Below are 25,640 nucleotides of genomic sequence, written 5' to 3' on the forward strand. Positions count from 1 at the left end.
CAGTGGCTGGACAGATCCTTTTCCTGGATGCTTTGGGCTGATCCTGCATTGAGCAGGGGGTTGGACTGGATGGCCTGTCTGGCCCCGTCCAAATCTATGATTCTGTGATTCTATTTGAGTGCCCCAGGTAGGTTTACCACCTTTCTGCTGACCCTGCTCCTGAGCCTTTGTATATCCTGACCCACAAAAATTAAGCAGGTGAAAGAATTATTTTGTGGCATGGAATGAAGTGGAGAAATGTTGTCCTGCCCTTTTAATATGGATTTGATACATGGAAACAGACAACTGGAGTTTATCATGAATCTACTGGGGGCTATCTCTATCTCTCCTTTTTTGGAGGCAAGACACCCAGAAACTCTTGGACTTGTTCTGGTCCTATACTCTGGAAGCTCCAGTGTGTTGTTAATGGCTTTGTGAGTGATCTCTGGGGAGAGTGAGGCATGTGCATGCACATGAGCATGGCTGTGAGCTTGTACACATGCTGGACAGGGTGGTAGCTGGGCAGGGAAGGAGAGGGAAATGCTTCCTGTAAAACATATTCAAAGGGGATTTCTATACCAAGCAATTGTTCAGCAGAGGAAGGAAAGGGATTAGTATAAGGAACTGTGGAACACAGGAAAGGAAGGGAAAAGCAGGATGGTCCTTCTGTTTCTCATTAAGAACAACAGCTGCCTGTTGGCAGTTGTTGAACTTTGGAGTTTTCTAGGTAACAATGCAAGTTTGGGGGGAGAATGGGGGAAATTATTAATGATTCTTAAGCACAAGTCACTGGTGGACTGAGAGACAATCTTTCTGGCTACCAGCTCTGCCCTTCACACCAGGGTCTCCATGGAGTTCTGGCATTGACTCAGGCTTGGGTTTGGTTTTAATTCAGAAGCACTCCCTGTCCCCATCCATGTGTTCAGCACCTGTTTGAGCTTTAAGTATATGTATATATACATAGGTTGCATCTAAATGTCTCCCTCCCTGCTTCTGATGTGCTAATTCAGCATATCAAATTACTTAGCATCCACATTGATTTTTCCACAATCCCTTGTATAGTTTTCTTGGCAAGTATCTATGTGATTGGATCTAAATAGGAAATGCAGGAAGAAAACTTTACAAGAGGAGGTATAGTTCAGTGCAGAAGAACCATGTGCTCCCAGGAAAAGGGACAGAGACGGTGATCCTAACATTGAAGAAGAGAAGAGCTGTATTTTAACACCCTGCTTTTCATGACCCAACAGAGTCCCAACACAGTTTACAAATACTTTCCCTTCCTCCTCTCCACAACAGACACCCTGTAACAGAATCACTCTGAGAGAACTGTGGCTTGCCCAAGGTCAACCAACTGACTGCATGTGGAGGAGCCAGGGAATCAAACCCAGTTCTTCAGATCAGAGTCTGCCACTTGTAACCAATACACCACACTGACTCTCAGTTTGCTTTCTTCCCCTTCTACAACCCAGGAGGTTGGAAGATTGGCATGGGACTGATCTTTGGGCCAGGTCTGGGTGTACAGCAGTTATGCATCTGATTGAAGGACATTGGGTGAGCTTCACAGGAATACATTTCACACCTCTCACATCATGTTGCTGGTGTGTCTTTGCTCCTGTCTTGACTGCATCCATAACCTTGGAGTTGAACAGCTTTCTCTTGGTATGAGGAGGGAAGGATAACCATAGGTGACAGAAGATGAGGTCCCATGTTCCTCCTTGACCCCTCTTCAGCTCCAAAGGTGCTCCGTTCAAAATGCAAGAGGATCTTAGAGAATTTTGTCAGGGATTACTCTCTGCCTGTCCCCCACCCTCTAGATTCATTAGTTTTAAAAATGTATTTAGTGAAGTGTATCCAGATCTGATAACAGAAGCAAGTGTTGGGAGTGAATGTGGCCTCCAAAACAGACTGGTAAAAAAGGGTGGGTAGAAGAAGATACTTGATTACATGAATTCAAGAATATTAAGGTACTGAAGGCTCCAGCAGAATGAACAGGGGATGCATTTTCTCCTTCTGATTAAACATCAGCTAAACATCCAGAACAAGTTTCTGATAGCTAGAGCAGTTCCTCAGTGGAACAGGCTTCCTCGGGAAATGGTGGGTTCTCCGGCCTTGGAAGTTTTTAAGCAAGGGATAGATAGCCACCTCACAGAAATGCTGATTCTATAAATTGGGGCAGATTGTAAGTGGCTGAGCAAAAGGGATTGTATCCATGCTTGGCTCTTTTGGCCCTTTCTTGCATGCCCAGGGAAATGCCGATCACCACTTTGGGGCTGGGAGGCAAATTTCCTCTAGGATACTGGGGTTTTGGGGGGGGCACACCATCTGGGTATGGAATTGAGGTCACTGTGGTGGACAGGTGGTTGTGAGTTTCCTGAATTCTGCAGGGGGTTGGACTAGATGACCCTGGATGCCACTTCCAACTGTATGATTCTATGAAAGCCCTGAAGAGAGTGGCTTCAGGATGCTGTTTATTTGTTTAAACCATGAATCAGCTTACATTTGTGCCAGGCAATGGGGTCCCAAGCTGACATACTGTCCAGGTATGTTTGAAGTCGCAGGGCAACTATCTGACCTTGTGCATGGTAGACTAGCTCTTGGAAGCCATCAGCTGGAAGAGCAAGTGGTGGCTCTGAGAAGGAATCCTACTGCGCTGGGGGCTGGGAGAAGGCCGGCCCTGAGGCTGTGGTGGCAAAGAAGTGGGGGGGGGGAGATACGTCAGAATTAGCCACAGGCAGGAGTTGGAAAGATTCTCGCTTCCTTCTCTCTTCCCTTTTCTTGGAATGGGCATCTGGGCATAGTTATGCCTGCCATCTTGTGCCTGTCCCTCTGCCTCTTTAAAACTCTGGAGGTCCAGGCCCTGAGAGCTGTGGAAGGCAGAGCTGTGCTGCAGGAAGGGTTAATAAAAAGTTGAGAGCCAGGAAGCCTCCTCCTCCTCCTCCTCTCTTTTCCTCTCCCTCCCCCCCCCCTTCTAATCCTTGAGCACTGTGTGGAAGAAGGTGCGGGGGCTGGGCTCAGTTGGCTCTTCTCCCTGCAAAACTTTTCCCTTGCACATCAGCAAAAGCACCCAAAGGGAAGGGCCGGGAGAGCAGGGACGGCATAAAAGGAGCCCTCTGTGTCTTGTTAGGGCAGGCAGGCGGGCATGGGACCTGCTGGTGCTGCTTGGGACTTGCTTTTTCCTCTCTTTGTGTTTGGGGAAACTCCTCCTCGGGGTCCCAGGTTTTCCTGAAGGAGGCTCTGGAGCAAAAACTGGAGAAGGCCCGGGAAGAGGAGCTGAGGAAGGCGGCGACCATCATCCGAGCCCACGTCCTGGGCTACATGGCAAGGTCAGTGCTTCCCTTGCCTGGCAGGAATGCTCTCCGCCTGCCAGGTTTCCCTCCATTCAGCCGCCCTGCTCTGAGCTGGGCTTCCCCCTGCGCTCTCCTTCCCCGCCTCCTCTTGAAAGCTGAGCCCTTCCAACAGGCCACTGCCTGCAGAGTTATCAGCCTGTCCCGTCTCCCCGCTGCCTCTTCCTCCCGTTGTGTTCCTCGTCTCTCCTGAAGCTGCTCTGTGCAGGTCCCCACCTCTCCCTCTCGTGCTCGCTGCATTTGTTGTCCCCACTGCTGTCACTTGACAAGAGCACAAAGACCCAGGGAGGTCTTCCTTCCTGATACATCCCTCTCTAGTTCCTGCTTCCCTGAGGGACAATCCTGGCTTCAGAGAAAGCAAGGAACTGCCGCCAAGCTGGCTCCTTGCTGCTGTTGCACCTCCTTCTGTCTTGGCTTCCTTGTCCGTGGCTGTGTGCTGGTTTCTCTCTGTATTCCGTGCGCGGGCCTTTGTCTCAGCTTGTTCTGGCAAATTGCTCTGCATGCCCGTTAGGACAATCACCTGCCCTCCACAGAGACTGGGCTGTTGCTGCAGGGGATAGCTCAGGCTGGGTGCATTCCCCAAGTGCACCACACAGTGCAGAAGCTGGTGCTGGGGACAGAATGCCGTATTCTGAGGGCCTCTTTAACTTTATTAAAAACATCCCAGCTTTCTTTAACATTACAGAGGGAGACTTGGAAGTCTGTGGACAGTGCCCTGGTATGAAATCATTGGCTGGGAGAAAACGGGGGGGGGGGGGAGGTGGGTTGAGCACAATTTCCAGCAGGTGGGACTTCAGCACACTGCATAGTCATGGTGAAGGCTATCACATGCATAACAAGCCGTGCAAATATTCAAGATACAGCGAGACTCCCATTGCAGACATGGAACCCGGCCTGTGAAAAGCGCTTTTGCTCCAAACCTGCTGGATACTTTCTGTGTTTTGAGGGTGCAGATATCTCTCATCTGGTTATATTAGGCAAGTGTTTGCATGCAAGTGTCTATTTTGAATGAGTCGTCTTGCTTCTGCTTAGAGAAAAAGGCTCAGAGACGAAAGCAGAGCCAGATCTGGTTAAGCTAGTTCTGGCTGCGGATGTTGGGGTACTATTAACGAGGCACAAACTGACTGTTCAGGAAGAGGGACGGTGTTATTAGGGCTCTCTATACTCCAGTCTCCCAGGCCCTGTCTACCCTAGAGCCCTGGCTGCAGGATATCCTGTTCTGGCTTTTGACGAGCCTTCTAAGCAGATGTCTTCAGCTATTTAAACAACCTTCTAATGCCATCTTGCTTAACTCTGAGGTCTCGTCAGGATTTGTGCCCTCGCTTTCAAGCATATCTCTGGAATGTCAAGTGCCATAAATGTAAAAAACAAACAAACTGAGATTCTCAGAGAATCCATTTCTTTAGGGGTAGTCACAGGTTTGCAGATTACATGGCACCCTGATAGTTGCTTCTCTTAATGTGTAACGGTTTAGGCAGCATTATCAATGAGTCTGATGAAACTGCAAAATGTTTCTTGCACTTTACATGGATATCTTTGTTAAACCCGCAGCAGTCTCCCAATTCCACATATTGCCACTGTTCTGCGAAAATATTCTTGTGGGTTAATACCTGCCAATTCTTCAGTTTGATCCGCCTTAGCACGGATGTGAGCCAATTGGTTTCTTAGTCCTATCAGCACAGTCATATAATACGCAGCTAAAAGAGCTAGCTCTAGCCCCGGGTGTGTTTCTGTGCTGAGGGGACCACGGCTTCTAGGCAGATGAGCTCCTGCCACTGCCCATTCATCCTTGGGTTTTAGCCCAGCAAACAGTGTGACTGCACAGAAATGTCTCTGTAGGGGTCTATAGTGAATAGACACGTTAAAAGGGGGCCAGAGTATAAAATTACTCTCAGTGGCTGGAGGGAAGAATGTGCCATTTTTGTCATGGGGCTCCCTCATATGTGGGGCAACAAATGTATCTTTTGTGATTTCAGAGTTTTAATTTATTTAACTTCATATTTATATCCCGCCCTCCTCCAGGGCTCAGCGTGGGTCACAGCATACTGTAAACTTGACTTTTAAAAATTCTACCCACCCCCAAACATTTAAATACATAAATAATTAAAATTTAAATGACACCATTCCTCTAAAATTTAAAAAAAAGTGACTGTCCTGGATAGTATAGCCTTACTGTGAAAGAGAGGAGGCAAGTTGTATGAGAGAACCGATTTCTCAAATGGACACTCACCAGATAGACTTAGGCAAGGAGGCCAGCTTGAGCACGGATCTCCCTCTACTGTAGGCCTCAGCCATAGGCCTGACAGAATAGCTCTGCCTTACAGACCGTGGGGAACTGTTCTTGTACATTTCTATGCTGAGCAGTAAGTCAAGGCAGGAAATCAGTGGCTCAGAATACCCTCAAAATTAAGAAAATGGGTGGGTGACAAATGCAAGGATGGGGGAGGGGGGGTTGAGGGAGAGAGAGAGAAAGGCTGTGGTTGTGCTGGATGCAACCTGACCCAGATCATGTCGAGGCAAACTCGGGAGAGACACTAGTGAGCGGTCACCATTGACTGAGTGTAACCTCCATCTTCCTCTCTTTGATTCAGGAAGAGATACCGAAGGGTCCTTGCGAGTGCTATAATCATCCAGAAGAATTATCGTGCTCACTTCTGGAAGAAGTCTCTCCTGAGTCTGAAGGCCTCTGCCATTGTTCTACAGAAACACTGGCGTGGACAGCTGGCACGAAGCCTCTATCAACACCTGCTACAGGAAGAACGGAGGCAGAAGCAGGAAGCTGAGGAGCAGAGGCGGCAAGAGGAAGAGAGGATTAAAAAGGAGGAAGAGGAAAGACAATGGCAAGAAGAGAAGGCGCATAAGAGGAAGCAGGAGGAGGAAGAAGAGGAGGAGAAGCGGTACAAGGCAGCTCTGTTTTTGAGACATAATTCTTTCAAACAGCAGCTGTGGTGCTAAATCCGAGTCAGGGCTATACCACTTCAGTCTGCAGGTCCCCCTTCACATAAAAACAATTTCTGGAACATCGGAAACAGAATGGCAGGAAGAAGGACAGTAGTTTCTCCCTGCCACACCTGCAGTCTGAAATGGTGCTGTCCAGACATGGCTTTACCATGTGCTGTCTGTGAAAAGTAGGCCTTTGACAGACTACTGATGATATGCTGTGAATACACAACACGTTAAATCATGTTAATCAAATGATCCTCAAAGGGGTGTCTTACCTATTATATTTTGCAAGACAGTGACTGTTTATGCACTGGAGGTTTCATGACGGGCTGCAGGCTGGAGTTTTAGTTGTGGCAGGTTGCCTCACCTCTTCCTGCACCCACACGGGGGAGCATTTGGCCTGGTACACATCATCTGCCCCCAATTTGTGCTCCTGCACGGGAGCTGGGGAAGTGATGTTCCCAGTGCGTAAACGGCCAGTGCTACATAATCACAATTCTACAAAGTCAGGAGACGAGACAAAGAGCCATGTAGAGCATTGAAGCTCCAGAAATCTCCCCTAGTGTACTCCTCTATATTTTTTAGCTTAGTTTCACTCCCCAAGCCAGTACTAAATTCCACAACTGTGGGATATACACTGCTCTATCTTCCAGATGGCTGCTTCCTGTGCTCCTGGGATGGTGTGACAGTTCCGGACCCCTTTCCTGGAACACTCTTGTGCTCAGTTAGGAAATACAGCTGTGCCAGCTGTACAACATGCTGTGTTCCCAGGATGGTTTCTGTGAGTTAAGAACAGCACTGAAGTTAACTTTAGAAGCATTATACCCAGTTCCTGAAATTATACCTTTATGGGCGCACCTTGAGCCTGTGAGGGATCTGAGAACCAAACCAGATGAGATGCAGGAAGGGCTGTCTTCCCAAGTTCCCCAAATCTAGTTTGGTCCAGTCTCTTTAGGAGGATCACAGTCAAAGAGACTTTGTATGCTGCGTGGAATGGAATATATTGCATATATTGTTGTTGCCGTTTTTTCTTGGGGAGGAATCCAGTTTTCTGAATACCCATGCCTTCAATTTGCCATAATACAATGAATCCCTTCAGTTTAGGGGCTTTGTTGTTGCTCACTTAATGTTTAACTCGTCTAGCGTATGGGCAAATGAGATAGCATTACAATTAAAGGTTTCATTGATTTCAGCTGTAGCAAATGTGAAATGATATCATAAGTTTCTTTTTAACTGCTGCTCTTTGTTGTGCTTGGTTTTGACAGAAGTGACAAACGGGCTAGGGGGAGAGGTCAATGCCACATTGTCACCCCCCCCCCCCACACACACACACAGCACTTCCAATCCCCTGGTGGGGAAAGACAGAGCAAAGCAATGTAGGAGGCGTGAGAGAGCTCTGTGCAAGTGTCCCATAATCCCTCAGGCAGTTTCTGGCATGCTGGAATGTGCAAGTTATTGATGGAGGTGTTTTGCTCTTTTTTTCTTTTTTTAGCAGAGGACAAGAGCAGATGGAAGCCACACTGCAAATGGCACAGGTACGTTCTGTTGTATCATTTGTTCCACCTTTCTTTCAGGGTTCAGCAACAGAAGACAAGGATGTATTTGCACCTGGGTTCCTTTAATTAATAATCATAATAATCTTACTCAACATCATGATTTCGCTTTGGTTCCTCATGATCAAATGTGCATTGTAAATTCCATGCTGGGAACTCAGTACCCTGGGTATCTGGGACCTGATTTAGATTGGGGCCACAGCACACAGAGTGTGTTCTCCCATACCAGTTTCCTGACCTGAAATATTTCCCCAACATGCAGTCGGTAACTGCATGTATCCTGATGGGGTACATGCAGGTTTTCTCAAAGGTGCAATTTCAGTTGAGAAAGCAGTATAGGAAAGGAAGGCATTACCCTTTTCTCTTGGTCTAATGTGGTCTCAGTCCAGATTGTGCCTGCACATGCTTGGGAATTAGAGTCCCAGCAGAGAATTTGCAGTGCACATCAGATCACAGAGGCCTGAGGAAGACCAAGGGAAATGTAACATGAAGTTAGGTCCTCGGAGCATGGTTTGTAGGATGCATTCCCATGTTATATCACTTTACTGAAGCTGTCAGTTTAGATATGATATCTTACCCCCCTTGCTTCCTTCCATCCACAGGTCGGAGCAAAAGAAGCACTTAATTAATAGGGCGCATACACTGCATGTTTCTTTGTAAAAGTGGACTTGTTTGCACATGGCTCCTTTATGGAGTGGCTTATCTTTTCACTTACATCTGCCAATCATGAAGGTTCCATTGCCATACTTTATTTAAGATGGTGCTGTTAAAGGTGGTGGAAAGTGCCATCAAGCCACAGCTGACTTATGGTGACCTTGTAGGGTGTTCAAGGCAAGAGACCTCCAGAGGTGGTTTGCAGCTACCTGCCTCCATGCCCAAACCCAGTATTCCTTGGAGGTCTCCCATCCAAATACTGGCCAGGGCCAACCTTTGCTTCAGAGAGCAGATGAGGTCAGGCTAGCCTGGGCTGTTCAGAACAAGGAGTTGTTTCTGTTACTGTCATTTAGAGTTTGCCTTTCTCACTGGGGTTCAAGGCAGATTCCAGGGATGATAAGAACGATTCACTCAGTCAGAAAGTGAATTACCAAGTATGATAAAAAAATTAAATCTAATAACAAAGATTCCTATTAAAACTGATCAATGCAGTGGGGCAGAGCAAATTACAGGCATGAGCAAATTCAGTTGATCAGTGAATAGAGTGCAAAATACAATTAAACAATTCAGTCTAGCAGCAAAGATTCTTAATACAACAAAATTATGCAATGAGATAAACCAGAGTTTTTAAAAGAGTTGTCTGAAAGATTACTGTGTCATTTCTTTTGCCCCAATATCACCTCTGCTTAAACAGGGTTTTGAAAAAGTACAGAACCCCACAAAAATTCATTTTCCAGAGGTGAGAAACAGAGGAATGTAGACAAACACCGATCCTCTTTTGAACCGTCTTTAGCTTTTTGGGGGGAGATATGATCATGTATGTTCAGCCTTAGAAGGAATGTTGACATTGAAGAAAGTAGGGTGAGTCAGACATTCATCAGTGCAACATCTTCTGATTTATTAGGCCTGTTGATTCACTGAAGTTGATCTGTGATGCTCACTGAATGCCATTTCTTCCAGGTGGAGGTGTTCAGGGCTCAGGAAGAAGACCAGCCCTTGCAAGAAGAGGAACGGCGTCAGATGGAGGAGATCCTGAGGCTAGAAAGGGAGATTGAGAAGCTGCAGTGGCAGCAGAAGACAGACCATGTTTCCATTGCCTGTGAAAACACCAAGAACGAGATAAAGCGCCAGCGGGAAGAGGAGATACAGAGGCTGGAGAAGGAAGCTTCCAGGGTGGCGCAGGAATTCTTGGAATTGCTGGACTTTGGAAACCTAGATGAGAGTGTACAAAGTCTGGAGCGTTCTCTTTCCAATGAAGGGACCCTCAACATTGAATGCAGCCTTGTGGCTCCTCTGGCTGAAGAAGAAGAAGAAGATGAAGGTTTTCCTGCTGATGAAGAGGGGCCACCTGTCCCCAGCCCAAGCCTGTTGAACCAAGACAGCGCCAGAACCAGTGACAATTACTATTCAGAGGAGGAGCACATATCTCCAAATACACCATTTCTTAGGAAGGGAGAAGAAGGAGAGGCCAACTCTTTGGCTTTTTCTGCAGAGAGACCTATAAGTCCTGAGAAACAGCTCATGGAAAGCATTTACCACACTGTCTCTGAAATCCTGCCTAGTGACAATGGGGAGGTGGAAGATCCAATTTACAGCTTGCCTCCAGATGTGGAGTCAGACTATGACCATGAAGAGTTTGATGGCAGTGGAGGCGTTGGCAGCACTTCAGCCCAGCCCCTTCATGGGGGCAAGGTCTTACACAATTCCCTCAGCAATGGCATGGACTCCAACCCTGGGAGTTTAGACTCGGTGAGAGGTTTTTTTTTACCCTCCAAGTGGAAAATAGGGTCTATTTTTAGCAGGAAGTGTTCCTTTCTTCATCTTTCCTGAGTCTTCTGGCATCTCCATGTGCTCCTTTGTTGCTAGTTAATTTGTTCCATGGGGATAAAAGTGCTTTAACACATTTCTGCTGCAATCCTGAGATCACCAAAAGCCATTGAACCAAAATCACAGCTGGTGTTATTTCACCACACTTATTAACCTATTTCTGTTACTCCCATCGCTGGGATCATCCACCCCATTTTGTGTAACTTAACAGTTCTTGTGATGTGGCAGCAATCTCCCACATTGGTGCCACTGGCACATTTAATCAGCATTTTGATCTCCCAAGCTGCTAACAGAAATAGTGAGCAAAATGTGTCCCCGAATTTATTCTGGTACAGTGCCACTTCTTTACAGTGCCACATAACACGTGCTGGCCTGCTGTATTCCTTTAATGTGCTCTTAATTAAGATTAAGAATAAAAACACCATCTCAATTTTAAAGAAGGAACTCACCTTCACAATAGATATGGCCAAACACCTGGCAAAACAGAGGTGCCCATAACTCCTTATGAGGCTGTGTTGCTAATAAATAGCTGTACCCTGTTGAATGTGATGTGCAGAATTGGTGGTATTGCCTGAGCCAAGCCAAGCCTCTGTAATAGATTTAGGGTGAAGGTTAACTAAGCACACTCATGTCACAAAAGCCCAGGGGAAAAATGGGGTGGTGGGGTTCCCCCCATTTTATCTGAGCATTTTCCCCCCGATTTCTCCAATGAAAAAAACCTGGGAAATTTGAGGGAACACTAAAAAAACCAAAACTTCTGCTATGAAACAAAATGCCACAATTGTAGCTCTCATCCCAGCTGTCCTTTGAATTAACTTCCTTGGAGTCTCTTGCAGGCCCTACCCCATACCTGTCCTCATTGCTGGCCAGAAGCCTGTCTCTCCTGGATTCTTTTTTTATCTTGATGGAGAAATATATCCAGAAGGTCATGATTTTCCCTCTCTGGCTGTCTGCATCACATCCATGAGCCCTGCTGTTGTCACCACCGTTTATTTTTTCCAGTTATATCAGGGACATGAAAGATAGCTGTGCTGATGTGTGACTTTGCAATGTTTATTCCGTCTATAATGCTTTCTAGACATTAAGGGTCCTGGAAGCAGCTGTCTGTTTAAATATGTCCCTCAGCCTATTCAAACCTTTTCTTATTCAGCATGCTTTCACTGGCTACAGGAGGACGCTAGGAGGGTGTGAGCTGACATTAATGTGCAGAGCATAGCTGAGCAGAAGTATCACAAGTGCCAAAATGGGCAAGAATGCCTTCTTCTATCAGGAGAGAGAGAGGGCTGATGGGGGAGGCTCATGCTGTCATGACAAGTCATTTGGGAGTACTTTATTTGCAGCTATCCTTGCCTTGGGTGTGTGTTTGAAGGCCAAACAACTTGGTACGTTGGAGTCTCCTCATGCAGCTCCAAAGATGGACAAATTACACCCTCACCCAGTGTCATTTCAGCTTGGGAAAACGGTACAGAGAGAAAGGCAGGAGCTGCACACCCAGCCATCAAAGGATTCCTGGGCACTTTAAAATGCCATTCTCCATAGCTGCTGGACAACTGCAGGGAACCCAGGCCGAGCTTGTCACAAAAACAATGGGTGTGCATGGGAAGGAGGATGGTTTCATTGTGCTTTTAACAAATAGGCTGTCCAACCAGGACATGGCTATGTTCATGTTTGGCCTGCTGTAAAGGCAGTCTCACTCTTCCACAAGTGATAAGAAACAAAGGATGCCTGGCTTTTCCCCTTTGTGCTACCCATGAATGTGTATGTTGAGTTATAGGCACACTCAATTCCTTTCACATGATCTGCTGCTGGTGTTCATACAAGGTTTTATGATTTTAAAATATATATACGTTCACATGCAGTGACCAGACAAGGGGTTTTTTATGTGAGCAGAAACATTTGAGGAAGGAGTTGAGGATGAAGACCATAAAATGAGACACACTATTAGCCGAGTGTGGGTTTGCATGTTCCTGTCCAAAAATAGCTCTGTCCCCTGCCGATGCATTCAGTTATCAGGGTGAGGCAAGGTGCCATAGCTGAGGTGGTTTGAACTGCAGGGGATTATTGCAGTGGACTTAAAATTCTACGACTGCATAAAAGGTGCTTTTTGGCAACAGTAGGACCAGCTTTCTCAGCCACAATATTAATCACCTGCCTTTATCTCTTTCTGCCTTGCGAACTGAGAACTTGTATCCCACATCCTATCTAGTCAGCTCAAGGCTCCATTTCTGGCTCCCACTCCTCTCTGTAGAGGAAGCATGATCAGACCACATGGGAAGGACTAGCCTAGTTTTGTATCTGCCAGATTGTAGCTGCTTTGTTTCCAGATGGTAACAATTCCTTTTGCTCCTAGTTTCTAGATAGCGAGGAGGAAGGTGACGCTTACATGGACACAGATGAAGAATTCTGCGGTGGCCGGGTAACTGTGCTCAATGGTTCAGGGCCAGCCTATTTCCACAGCTATCTCTACATGAAAGGTAAGCCCAGAAAGGGATGGAAGAACTTCTTTCTCGTCCCCCAATCCCCTTGAATTAAAAAAAAATGCTTTCACTCTTGCTTTTCCCCTGAGGTCGTTTACAACGAAAGGTACTCTAAACAGACAATACAATAAACCGCACTAAGAGTTTCATTTTGCCATTCATTCCCTTTCTCCTTTTTGAAATCCCAGATCAAAATCCATATTTCTGTGTCTGGAAGGGATTTAGAAAGAACACATGGCTGAATCAGGTTTGTGTAGTGGCACCAGTATAGTAAGAGGGCAGTGACACAGGTGCCGGAGGACCAGATACCTGCGATCCATGGCTTGCTGTGGATCTGCCTGGGCCATGTTGGGCATGTACAGGTGATAACAGTGTTCCGTCATGTGGAAGAGCTCTTGTGTAAGAGGAACACATATCATTTTTCTTCTGTATTTTGCTCACCAGGAGAACAGTTTTTCACTGGTGGTTTTTTGGGGGTTTGCTAAAATCCAAAAATCTTCTCTTGTCCCACTTACTCATGACCAGCACCACTATGATATGTTTTGGTATATTTGCTTTGAGCATCTTTTGGATATTGTTTCCACCCCATTCTGCTTTGAAACAATATTGTTTTACCATATTTATGTCTCTTTCTTCCTCCATAGAGAAACAGGGTTGTCATCACAATACACCCCTGGGGCAGGCTAGGGGAACAGCCAGAGATTTGTCTAAAGGCTACTCAGTGAACCTCATCGCTAAATGGGGGGGGTTGAACCCTGATCCATCTGCCACACCATTTCTGTTCCCCTATCTCTACTGAAACAAGGCTGTCACAACAATGTCCATTACTATACTATTGTATTAGCACACATATCTCCCTAGTGCTAATGATAATGCTATCACTGTTTCCTAATCTGCTGTATGAGCCTTTTGTAGGGATGCCAACCTCCATATGGGCATGGTGAGCCTCCGGAATTATAGCTCATCTTCAGTCTACAGAGCTCAGAAAAAAATGGATGTCTTGTAGGGTGGACTCTGTGGTACTGTAGCCCACGGAGGTTCCTGTCTTTGCAGGCTCTGTCCCCAAATCTCCAAGAGTTTTCCGGTTCTACCTACCCATACCCTGCCTGTGTCCAGGGGGGACCTGGCAATCCTAGCCTTTTACTTTATAGAGGTGAAAGACTGATGTGGAGGGTTGTGAAGCTGGTATCTTCTAATTTTTCGATGAGTTCCTCACATTTCCCCATTTGGGAGCCTAGAACTTGCAATCTGCCTATATTTTTCCCAGGATTGCTATGATCAATTCAGGAATTTGATCATAATTGTGTTTAGTCAAGTGCTGGTACTATAGAGAATGAATGTATTTTGATGCTGCAAATAGTTTGACAAAGTCTGCTCCTCTTCCTTCATGCAGGAGGCCTGATGAACCCCTGGAGACGGCGCTGGTGTGTCCTGAAAAACGAGGCCTTCATGTGGTTCCGAGCCAAGCAAGAGGCCTTGAAGTCCGGCTGGCTTTACAAGAAGGGAGGGGGCATGTCCACACTGTCTCGGCGGAACTGGAAGAGGCGCTGGTTTGTTCTGAGAGAGGCCAAGCTGATGTACTTTGAGAATGACAGCGAAGAGAAGCTCAAGGGGACGATTGACATCAGAAAAGCCAAGTACGGAGCATCATTATACCTCTACTCCTAGGAAAAGGCTTAGCCAGTTGACCAGACTTGATTCTCCTCTCTAGCCTTTGTTATGGTGACAGAAATGAGAGACTAATTACTTTAAAATATGTAGGTACTCACCTTTCTCCCAAGCATCTCAGGCCCTATGATGGGTAATAACAATATATAATTGGTCCTGAGAGGAAAATTTAAAACAAAGGCTTCTTGAATAGAGATTCAGAAGCTGTGAGGGAGGAATGGATAACGCCTGGAAGTACCTCAGAATATGAAAGTGCCTCAGAAATTTCTCTGAATTCCCCAGTGGTGTTGTCTCAGCCTGCTCAGTATTCCAGGACGTATTCCACTTTTGCATCCTACTTACCAGTTCTGTGTGGAGAAGAAGTGCTTCAGAGCTGTGTGGGCATTATCTCCCAGCCAGTTTCACCATACTTGGATCATCTGAGATCCATTGGTACTGATGAGATGCCTCCCTCACCCCTACCCCGTTTTTCCTACTTTTAAGGCTGTTTTTCTGTTTTTATTAATGGTGTTTTGGTGCTATAGTAGAGAGAATTAATCCATTTTGAGGGGAAAGGAGACAATCTACTTCCTCATCCCTACCCCAGTATATTCTTTTCCTTCCTCTTTGGGACACCTTTGCTTAATTATCCTAGGGAAGATACTCCAAAGTATTCATGTGAGATCAGGGGAAGCACCGAACCTCTTTGATAAGTATGACCTTTGTCAGGCAGCCTCAGTATTCTCACCATTTGTCTTCTTTTTCTAGGGAGATTGTGGATATTCATGAGAAGGAGAATGCTCTTGATATTGTGACAAATGATCGTGTTTACCACATAGTGGCTGAGTCACCAGAGGATGCCAGGTATGGGATGCTGGAACAGGCACATGTTCCTCGAGTACTTTTGATCAGCAATCCTAACCCTGCCCCAGAAACAGAAATTGCTTTTACAACTTCTGTTATGAAAGTTAGTCCGTGACAATTTATCTTGCAATCTTCCAGATCCTAGATAAAACTAATCTTGCAACCTGATGCTTTAACTCCAGTTGGTTGGATACATGTATCATCTGAAATCCTGTGTCACTAGTGTGGAAGTAGACACCTAAAGGGTAGACAGCTTTGTCTGTGTCTTTAAGTCCTCTTTGGCCACAGTCACAGGATTTCAAGTCAAATGTCCAAGACCATCGGAAGGAGCATCAAAGTCTTACAAGCATCTGAGCTCCTGTTATTAATTCTCTTGAGAGCTATTTACCCTAGTTGTCATCTTTCTGTGTTTCATCTGCTCCATGTTTGCACCATTGTCACACACGTGCACCACAAGTTAATTAGTTGCCAGAGGCTAGTAGATCAATGTGCAGTGGCTTCTGATTGCAGCTCACATTACAACATTAAGAACAGCATTAGCCAGATGGGAAGGACACCTAAGGGAAGAAAGTCTGGTTCCCAGGGCTGCACTTGGCTCCATTGCTGTTGCTGAGTAGCATCCTTTGGCATACAGAGGAGGGACCTTAGCTCTGTGACAGTGACTATGCATAGTGTATCGAAAGAAGAAGAAGTTGGCTCTTATATGCTGCTTTTCTGTATCCGAAGGATACAGAAGGAGTCTCAAAGAGGCTTACAGTCGCCTTCCCTTTCCTCTCCCCACAACAGACACCCTGTGAGGGAGGTGAGGCTAAGATATATTACTCCTCTGATATTACTCCTGTGTCCATATTCAGTCCCTTCATCAACAGTAGCAGAGCAGGACAAGATGGGTATACCTGAGATCATGAAGTACTTCTTCAAGCGTGGACTTTCAGATCCCCGTCAACATTGTCAATAAACACACTTGGCATTAGCAGCTAAAGCAGTGATATGAAGCTCATGATTATTCTTGCTGAAACTGAATTGATAGGCAATATGCTGATCAGTATAGTCCCAAACCTCCTTATATAACCTCCTTATGCCCCACGCAGGGCACTTCGTTCTGCAGGTATGAATTTGCTGAGGGTCTTGGATCCCCCGGAGGCTTACCTGGCCTCAACCAGGATCAGGGTCTTTTCGGTCCTAGCCCCTACCTGGTGGAATGAGCTCCCGGACGAGCTGTGGGCCCTGACGGGACTCTCTGAGTTTCACAGGGACTGCAAAACAGAGCTCTTCCACCAGGCATTTGGTTGAAGCTGGGTGTGGGGACCCCAGGGTGTGAGATCTGGTGTCCTCCCCCTGAGTTCGGATGCAGCATTAGAGCTGTTGATGGCTGCCCCTGGTTGCCACCCTGGTTTTTGATCATCAACCGCTGATCACTGTCTAGGCCAATGCCGGAGGGCCAAAGCATGGGAGGAGTTTTTTATTTGAGTTGTATACCGCCATTTTTATGCTAGAGTTTTTGGATGTTAATACTGGGGTGTTTTATGGGATATCTGTTTTTATGTTTTCGCATTAATTTTGTAAACTGCCGCAAGCCATCTTGCTGGGAGCGGCAGTCTATAAATCTAATAAACAAGCAAACAAATAAATAAAAGGCCCACCCCCCTGATACACAGAAAAATGCCCCAACTAGGCAAGATGGGCTTCTCTTGTTCCTAGGGGAAAGCACGCAAACTAGTCCTGTAGCCTAGGTGCCCGTTGAATCAGTCTTGCAGCACTGCCCCAAGTCCAGCCTCACCAATAACTTCCAAGCTCCCTCTCCCACAGTTCCATCTTCACAAGTGAACATTAGCAATTAGACTACACACAAAAAAACCCTGAGGATATGCAGCAGAGGCAAAGCAACAGAAACATTTACAATCAGAATTTCCCAGGCCTGACAAATGACATGCTCCCCTCTCCCCCCATATTCACAGTGACAGCAGGCTATTGATACCATATTGACACCTGACAAATGACAAATCCAAATGTCTATGTCAAGAAGTTGGCAAACAGACAAATGCCGACACGGACAAAACATGCTGTGATTCAGTGCTCCGATTCAGCATGAGTCAGCTCCCAATCAAGGTTTCCAAAGAAGACAATTCACCCCAGCTCTGATTTATTGAATGTACAGGAGGAATAATGCCAGAGCATTGAGGTGGATGTTGCCTCCACCTGATAGCTCTTAGAAATCAAGTTTCACTCCTCGTCTGAAAGTGGTTCTGTCTTTTTGTCAGTGGCTGGTTTAACATCCTGAGTCGTGTGCACAGCGCAACAGAGCAGCAGCTGAGGGAGATGCAGGATGAACAAGCCAACCCAAAGAATGCTGTGGTGAGTGGCTCTGTGGGGGAAGAGGGGGTCTGCCCTGGACGAGGGAGGTTTACAGCACAGTCCTAAAGAAAATTACAGCAAAGTCACTTGAAAGTGGGCTCAAAGGAGTGTAACTCTTGCTTAAGATTGCTGTTGAGCTGTTAGTATTCTGGCTGGCAACTGACACAGGTTGTTTTCTCTTGTGAGCTCCCACTGAGCCCTAGAGCAGGATCAGTGAAAAAGATCTTGCTGCTGTGGTGAGTAGCTGCCCTGGCAACATTGAGATTAGAGTACTGCAATGCACTCTACATGGGGCTGCCTCTGAAGTCTGTCTGGAAGCTACAGTTGATACAGACTACTGCGGCCAGAATGTTGCCTGGAGAGGGTCACAGGAGGGCCCATATCACTCTAGCCTTATTCCACCCAAATTGGCTCCTATATGGCTTTTGGCCAGAGCCTCTTGTGGCGCAGAGTGGTAAGGCAGCAGATATGCAGCCTGAAAGCTCTGCCCGTGGGGTTGGGAGTTCGATCCCAGCAGCCGGCTCAAGATTGACTCAGCCTTCCATCCTTCCGAGGTCGGTAAAATGAGTACCCAGCTTGCTGGGGGGTAAACGGTAATGACTGGGGAAGGCACTGGCAAACCACCCCGTATTGAGTCTGCCAGGAAAACGCTAGAGGGCATCACCTCAAGGGTCAGACATGACTCAGTGCTTGCACAGGGGATACCTTTACCTTTATGGCTTTTGGGCAGCATACCTTGAAGACCACCCATCCCCGTATGAATCTGCCCAACCACTTCTGCATCTTCAGAAGCCCTGCTTCTGGTGCCCCCACCATCTGATGCTAGATGGTTGATAAGCCAAGTAAGAACCATATCAGTTGTCGTGCAAAACCTTTGAAACCCTCTCCCCAGGGGAATTCGTCTCTCCCTTAATCATTGCTTCCGCCAACACCTGAAAGCTGTTTGGTTTTGAAGACTTTTTAGTTTCACTAAATCCTGTGTCTGTGTGTTTACATGTCTTATTCATACAATCATAGAATCGAATCATAGAGTTGGAAGGTACCTCCAGGGTCATCTAGTCCAACCCCCTGCAGAATGCAGGAAATGGCCACAAGATCCAAGCACCTGCACAATTTCTTCTGCCCACCCACTTACAATCTGCCTAAATTCACAGAACTAGCATTTCTGTCTGATACTATCTAGCCCAGTGATTCCCAAAGTGGGTGCTACCGCCCCCTGGTGGGTGCTGCAGCGATCCAGGGAGGCGCCGATGGGCCACAGGTGCATTTGGGGGCGATGAATAACTATTAAAATTTTAAAATAAATTAATTTCCAGGGAGCTGAGTAATATTTTTTCTGGAAAGGGGGCGGTAGGCCAGATAAGTTTGGGAACCACTGATCTAGCCTATGCTTAAAACTTCCAAGGAAGGAGAACCTGCCACCACCCGAGGAAGCCTGTTCCACTGAGAAACCTCTCTAATCGTCAAGAACTTCTTCTGAATATTTAGATGGAATTTCTTTTGAATTAATGTCAACCCATTGGTTCTGGTCCGACCTTCTGGGGCAGCAGAAAACAACTCTGCTCCATCCTCTGTGTGACAACCCTAAAGATTCTTGAAGATGGCTATCATATCACCTCTTAGTTATCTTTTCCAGGCTAAGCAGACCAAGCTCCCTCAACCTGTCCTCATATGTCTTGGTCTCCAAACCCCTCACCATCTTCATAGCCCTCCTCTGGACTCGCTCCAGTTTGTCTACATTCTTCTTACATGGTGGTGCCCAAAACGGAACACAGTACTCCAAGTGAGGTCTAACCAGAGCAGAATAAAGTGGTAACAATATCTCGTATGAACTGGACACTATATTCCTTTTGATACAGCCCAACATCCCATTTGCCTCTTTAGCCACTGAGTCACATTGCTAACTCATGTTCTGTGTATGGTCTACTAAGACTCCTTGATCCTTTTCACACATAGTACTGCCAAGACCAGACTCCTCCATCCTATAATGATGCATTTGATTTTTTGTACCAAAATGTAGAACTTTACATTTTTCACTATTAAAATTCATTTTATTCATTTTAGCCCACTTTTCCAGCCTGTCAAAATCATCCTATATCCTGAATCTGTCTTCTGGTGTTTTTGCTACTCCTCCCAATTTAGTATCACCTCCACATTTAATATGCACCCCCTCTCTTCCTTCATCGACATCATTTATAAATATGTTGAACAACACAGGGCCCAGGACAGATCCCTGAGGCACTCCACTTGTCACTCCTTTCCAAGATGACGACGAACCATTAACTAGCACCCTTTGGGTGCGATCTGAGCTGTGTCTGAACTGTAGGATCTGAACTACCCATCACTCTGGGGACCCCAAGTTGGGTGGAAAGGCAGCATAGAAATGTTTAAAAGATCTAAAAATAATAAATGTGCAGACCAGTAGGAGACAAGTTTACTTTTAAACACTAGAATGAATGGCTTCCGATCATTTATACTGGAAGAAGCCATGGGTGGTGCCTTCAGGGAGACTGGTGCAGTAGGATTGTTGCTTAGTGTGTTCGCTGCATGTGTTGACCCCAGCCATTCAGAATCAAGCATCTCGCTGTATGTGTGGTGGGTCCTTTCATCTGCCTATATCTATCTTGGATTCTGGTTGGTTACTCTCAAATGTGACAGTGAATGTTTGAGCCTGGCTTAAATGTATATATATGTATATATATATATATATATATGCTTGTTTTTATGTGGTTTTAAAGGGAACTTTGGATGTGGGACTTATCGATTCTGTCTGCGCTTCCGACAATCCTGACAGGTAGGCAATAGCTGTGTGTTAATTTGGCTAATCCTTATCCATCCATTGTTCCTCTTAATATTTGTGAAACAGTCCTGGGGGTGGAGAGTGTCCTGGCTGTCCAAGATGGAATAGGGCCAGTCAGGGTGTGGCCAGCTTTGCTGACTGGCCCTCCCTCTCCAGCTCCCACCCTCCTTCCCTGGACGCTAGCCACGATGCTCTCAGATGCCTGAGAGAGACACACAGAGACACAGAGAGCCCTGTCAAACCACAGACGACCCCTGATTACCTGCTATGGCTCCTGCTGTGAAGGAGAGAGACAGACAGAGAAAAACTGCAAAGAAGCCAAAGGACCCTTGCTTCCTATGGCTCCTGCTGCCAGAGAGATCTACACCTGCTGGTGTCCTCTGGGTCCTAGTGCCCATTGTATTCCTAGTTGCAGTGGGCTTTCTTGATAGTAATTTTATCATTTTCAAATGTTTTCAGTACAGTGACAGTTGTGTGTGTAAAGCACTATCAAGTCACAGCTGACTTCTGGCGACCCCAGTAAGGGGCTTTCAAGGCAAGTGAGAAGCAGAGGTGGTCGGCCATTGCTTTCCTCTGCACAGTCTTCCTTGGTGGTCTCTCTTCCAAATACTGACTCTGATTAGCAGCCCAGATCTGATGAGATCTGTGTATACACCATGCCCTTTTTCCTCCCAACAGTTGTATAACAGGAAAAAAATATTATATGAAATCCTCCTGGAGTTTATTTGGGTAAATATACGTGCCATAGTAAAGCAGCCACTTAGGGCTTTCTGCCAGAATAAATAGCTCCCAAACTGTCATACCAAATGGCAATGTTTATTTTTAGCAAAGAGCTTTCAGTGCCAGAGACTTCTTGGAGCAACTGTTTTTCTCTTAGTAAATTCTAGTCGCTGTTGTGTTACTGTTTGGGAGCTCTGGGTAGTTTTCAGTTTGGGGAAGGCATTTGCAATTATCTGTAGCATCTGCCCTGCATGCTAATATAGTGTATGCTGTGAAAAGGGATTGCTACATGTGAGCAGTGTAGCCCAGCACCATGCCTTGGGCTGCTTTTCCCTGAGGATTTTTCAGAATCTGCAGACCAGCACACTAAATGATGGTGTCGTGGCCCTATGTATATATATGTGTGTACATGCACACAAAAGTGGGGGATCTTTAGGAGGAATCTCATTACCCCAACGGCTGCCCTCCCTTTCCACACGGTCTCCACTTTCCCTCCCCTCTTCCTTCTTCTTTCCCTTCTTCATGCCTGTTTTTTTCAGTTTCCTCCCAAGCTGCCAGTGTTCCTCCAGTTGCTTGTTGCCTCCCTGCCCTCTTACCTAGTCCCTTCCACAACCAGGGCATTTTCTCCCTCATTTCTTCTCCCTCCTTCCCTGTGTGGTCCCTCATCTTTCCCCCTTCTCTTTTCCCTTGTCTCCTTCTGTCGTGGTATGAGCAAAGTAATACTGGATGTTATTTGGAATTGCTACAGTAAATCCAAAACATCACACAAAAATCTTTTGTTCCATCTGATGTGTCATCTTTTTACTTTGGAGAGGTCCCTATCCCAGTTTTGGGATTTTTATGGGATTCCTCCAGGTTTGTAGAACCATCTATCCCTGCATGTCACTGTTGGGCTGGTTTTTTAATGCGTATTCTGGGGCCAAGTTGGGAGTTAGATGCATCATGCAGATGAAATAGAGAGAAAATATTTACTGAAACATGGAAGTTGTTGGAGGGTAGCCACAAGAGGGCTACATTTACATAAAATAGACACTTTGGGGAAAGGCTGTTTTTCCACAATAACTGGAAAATGTAATATATTCAAGTGAGTAGCCGTGTTGTGGTCTGAAGCAGCAGAACAACTTTAGAGTCCAGTGGCCCCTTTAAGACCAACAAAGTTTTATTCAAGGTATGAGCGTTCGTGTGCACTTCCATCCTGATTAGTTCCATTCCATGCCCTTGTATCTGAGGAAGCGTGCATGCACACGAAAGCTCATACCTTGAATAAAACTTGATTGGTCTAAATATGTTCTAGAAAATGTAATACGTGAAAGTAAGAGGATGTAAAGTCTGTCTGGTGTGTGAGAAGGAGAGGACTGCAGTACTTCTGACCCAGGCATTGGCATCAAACAGAGTCTGGTTTGCTACCTCTCTTCATGATGTTTTGCAGGCCAAACTCTTTTGTGATCATCACTGCAAACCGCGTCATTCATTGCAACAGCGACATCCCTGAGGAGATGCACCACTGGATCTCTCTCTTACAAAAGCCCAAAGGCGAATCCAGGGTTGATGGGCAGGAGTTTCTCGTGAGAGGTAAAAAGACTGAGGCCATGGCAGATAGAGACACCTGGATGCCTTGGGGGGAAATCCAAATGCTACTCCTCGCCATAGGAGTAAAATGGCAATAAAAGATTGCATAATTGAACCTGTGGCTGTAACTGTCCCAAAGTACCATTGAGAAAGGCTGTGCAAGCAGATGTAGTGTAGTAACCAAGAGAATGAGCTGGCGAGTCTCCAGCTCAAATCTCTGCTCAGCCACAAACTCTCTAGGTGGCCTTAGGCCAGCTGTTACTTTCCCCTCCTGCCCCTTGATTCCTGTTGCCCTCTCCTCTCTCAGGATGGCTTCATAAGGAGGTCCAGAACAGCAGCAAGACGTCTTCCCTGAAGGTGAAGAAGCGCTGGTTTGTGTTGACTAGCACTGCCCTTGACTACTACAAGTCATCCGAGCGCACAGCCACCAAGCTTGGGACTCTGGTGCTCAACAGCCTTTGCTCCGTGGTCCAGCCTGACGAACGAGTCTTCAAAGAAACAGGCAAGGAACAGGAAAGGGTGGTTGGGGAGAGGTGGTTGCGGAGCCTTCTTCTGGCAGCTGTGAAACGGGACTCTTGGAGAGTTCATTGCAAAGTTTTGTGTGCTGTCATAAGAAGGTGGAGCACCCGTCTGTATATTACCTGAGGTGGTTATAGTGAACTATAGGTGGGCCCCAAGTTCAAGTTCTGCCTCAGTTAAAAGAATTCCCACTTTTAGAATGTATAAAGATAGCCAACTGGCACACAAAGGTACCAAAGATTTCTCTGGCTACTTTGTAAGGTGTCAGTTTGGATCACCTCAACAGCTGCACTGGGTGTTCATTGCTATCAGGTTATAGCCTCTTTCCACTGCCTCAGCTGTGGTTTATCATTCCAGACTGGGGGTGTCCATCCAGTTTAACTGCCCATTTTTCTCTGTGTGCCAGCAGGTTATTGGAACATCACCGTACATGGCCGGAAGCACTCCTACCAACTCTATGCCAAGCTGTTGAATGAAGCCATGCGCTGGGCCTTTGCCATCCAAGGAGTCATTGACAGCAAAGTTCCCATTGAAACACCCACACAACAACTTATTCGTGACATTAGAGTAAGTGCCTTTCTTATCCCTCCCAGAGATGTAGATACTTATAAGGGGCAGAGAGCAGGGAGCAGGGGTGGGAATACCAGTATTCCCCTTTGCTCAAAGCTTGTAAGGAAAAACAAGCTTTCCTTGTTCCTTTAGGATATAGCCTTTTAGGGGTTTTGCATGTATAGGTGTATAGAGCATTGTTTTTATTGTGTGTCTTCTGATAAATTCCCTAAAGGTAGGTAACTTGTTTGCACACAAACGTCTACAATCTGATTCATGCCCTAGGTGGGACATCTGATGGCCTGACTTACCAATGTAAAGGGGAAAGAACTGATAGGAAGCCATTCTGTTAAACTCTCCCTAGATGCAGCCTTTTCTTTAAGAATAGTTTCTTAACGAATAATGAAAATACCCCAAGCTGTTCGCCCTTTCCTGTTATAACTGCAAGTTTTGTTTAGTCCTAAAACAGAACTTGGACTAGGAAGAGCATCAGATATGAAACTATCAGCTGAGCAGCACAAAGAAAAATCCTATGAAATAAAGCATTAAAAGAAAAAGTCTAGAGCATATTTTTTCCCGGGATCTTGTAGGGGATACACACCTGTTTGTAGCTACCTCTGGGCCCTCCTCTAAAGGGAATGATTTCATAACTTCCTTTCTGCTTGTCCTTCCCCCACGTTTGTGATCTCTCCATGTTCACATAGTAGTGTATCTAGGCAGATATTTACTGCACACAGCTAATGTCTATCAATCCTTGGAGCACATAGCTGAATTCTTTGTCCCAGGCCTTCCATTCAGATCAGAAGGGTGTGTGTTGACACACATATCTGTGTATGATGGTCCAATGTTGTAGAGTTCTGCAGGAGGTCTGCAGCACAGTGGCCAAACATGTGCTTTGCAGGTTCAGTCCCTGGCATTGCCCGCCACCAAAGGACCTCACTGTTACTTTAGAGAGCTGCTGATGGTCAGAGTAAATAGTACTGGAATAAACAGACCAACAGGCCTTCTGGTGTGAGTCGGTTTCATTTGTTCTAGGGACCCCACTGCTGAATTGTCAAGTAATTTGCTTTCTGGTGCATGACACCCAGCTTTTGACACACACATGCTTAAATACTCTCTGGAGGTATTTATGCGTGTAACCCTAAGGTTTCTTTTGTCACTGATACGTTCTTATCTTTTAATTTCCTTTGTTAATGCATTGTGAGCCAGCTTGTAGCAAAAGGGTGGGGCATTCAAATGTAATAACAAACAATATTACATCACCAGGAAATTCAAAGAAGTGTACAGAAACAAATTTATTCAGTTAAAAAGAAAAAAATACTTTATTTTGACGAATTCTGTATATTTACAGTCTTACAGTAGAATTCTAGTGTGTGGATGTTGCTGACTGAGCTTGTTTCTACACCTATGTATGCACTTATTTTGACAGCCCCTCTTTTGCTGAATGGCACTGTCATTTTATGATATTAAAAAAGTCCTCAGATGTACTTCTATGAAGTCCTCTGTAACGGAATGGAAAAGTGTTTGCTTAACAGGGTGATGTGTGTGGCGGAAAAAGGCAGCCCATCTGAGGAAACGTCTGTCTTTCTGTTCAGGAAAACAGCATGAATCCAGAAGTGGTGGAACAGACCTACCGGAGGAATCCCATCCTCAGATACACCCAGCATCCCCTGCACTCCCCCTTGTTACCACTGCCCTATGGAGATGTTGGGATCAACTGTAAGTGGCTTTGGAGTTTAAGAGCTTGGGCCATGTGAGAGGTCAGAATTCAAGTGGGAGGGCAGGGGGAGAAAGATTGGATCTTTATCTGAGCTCCCTGTTTTAAAAAGGATATATATAT

The 25,640-nt window shown here is 45.9% G+C and overlaps 1 protein-coding gene across 2 annotated transcripts in view; it reads left to right on the forward strand.

Moving 5' to 3' along the window:
• The window catches only part of LOC143829635 (unconventional myosin-X-like), a 100,297-nt gene that overhangs the window by 62,627 nt on the left and 12,030 nt on the right, over window positions 1-25,640 (forward strand). Inside the window, exons 21-33 of one of the 2 annotated variants that reach the window (XM_077320845.1) lie at window positions 3,196-3,302; window positions 5,915-6,220; window positions 7,759-7,801; window positions 9,434-10,222; window positions 12,651-12,774; window positions 14,171-14,414; window positions 15,193-15,288; window positions 17,550-17,643; window positions 20,382-20,437; window positions 22,593-22,735; window positions 23,040-23,234; window positions 23,661-23,818; window positions 25,396-25,519. In XM_077320845.1, the coding sequence (XP_077176960.1) occupies window positions 3,196-3,302; window positions 5,915-6,220; window positions 7,759-7,801; window positions 9,434-10,222; window positions 12,651-12,774; window positions 14,171-14,414; window positions 15,193-15,288; window positions 17,550-17,643; window positions 20,382-20,437; window positions 22,593-22,735; window positions 23,040-23,234; window positions 23,661-23,818; window positions 25,396-25,519 (2,479 nt within the window). Of the gene's footprint in view, window positions 1-3,195; window positions 3,303-5,914; window positions 6,221-7,758; window positions 7,802-9,433; window positions 10,223-12,650; window positions 12,775-14,170; window positions 14,415-15,192; window positions 15,289-17,549; window positions 17,644-20,381; window positions 20,438-22,592; window positions 22,736-23,039; window positions 23,235-23,657; window positions 23,819-25,395; window positions 25,520-25,640 lie in introns of both variants that reach the window. The other variant, XM_077320844.1, reaches the window with a different exon arrangement.

This window comes from Paroedura picta, chromosome 2 (genome assembly GCF_049243985.1).
Source record: "Paroedura picta isolate Pp20150507F chromosome 2, Ppicta_v3.0, whole genome shotgun sequence".
Lineage (NCBI taxonomy): Eukaryota > Metazoa > Chordata > Lepidosauria > Squamata > Gekkonidae > Paroedura > Paroedura picta.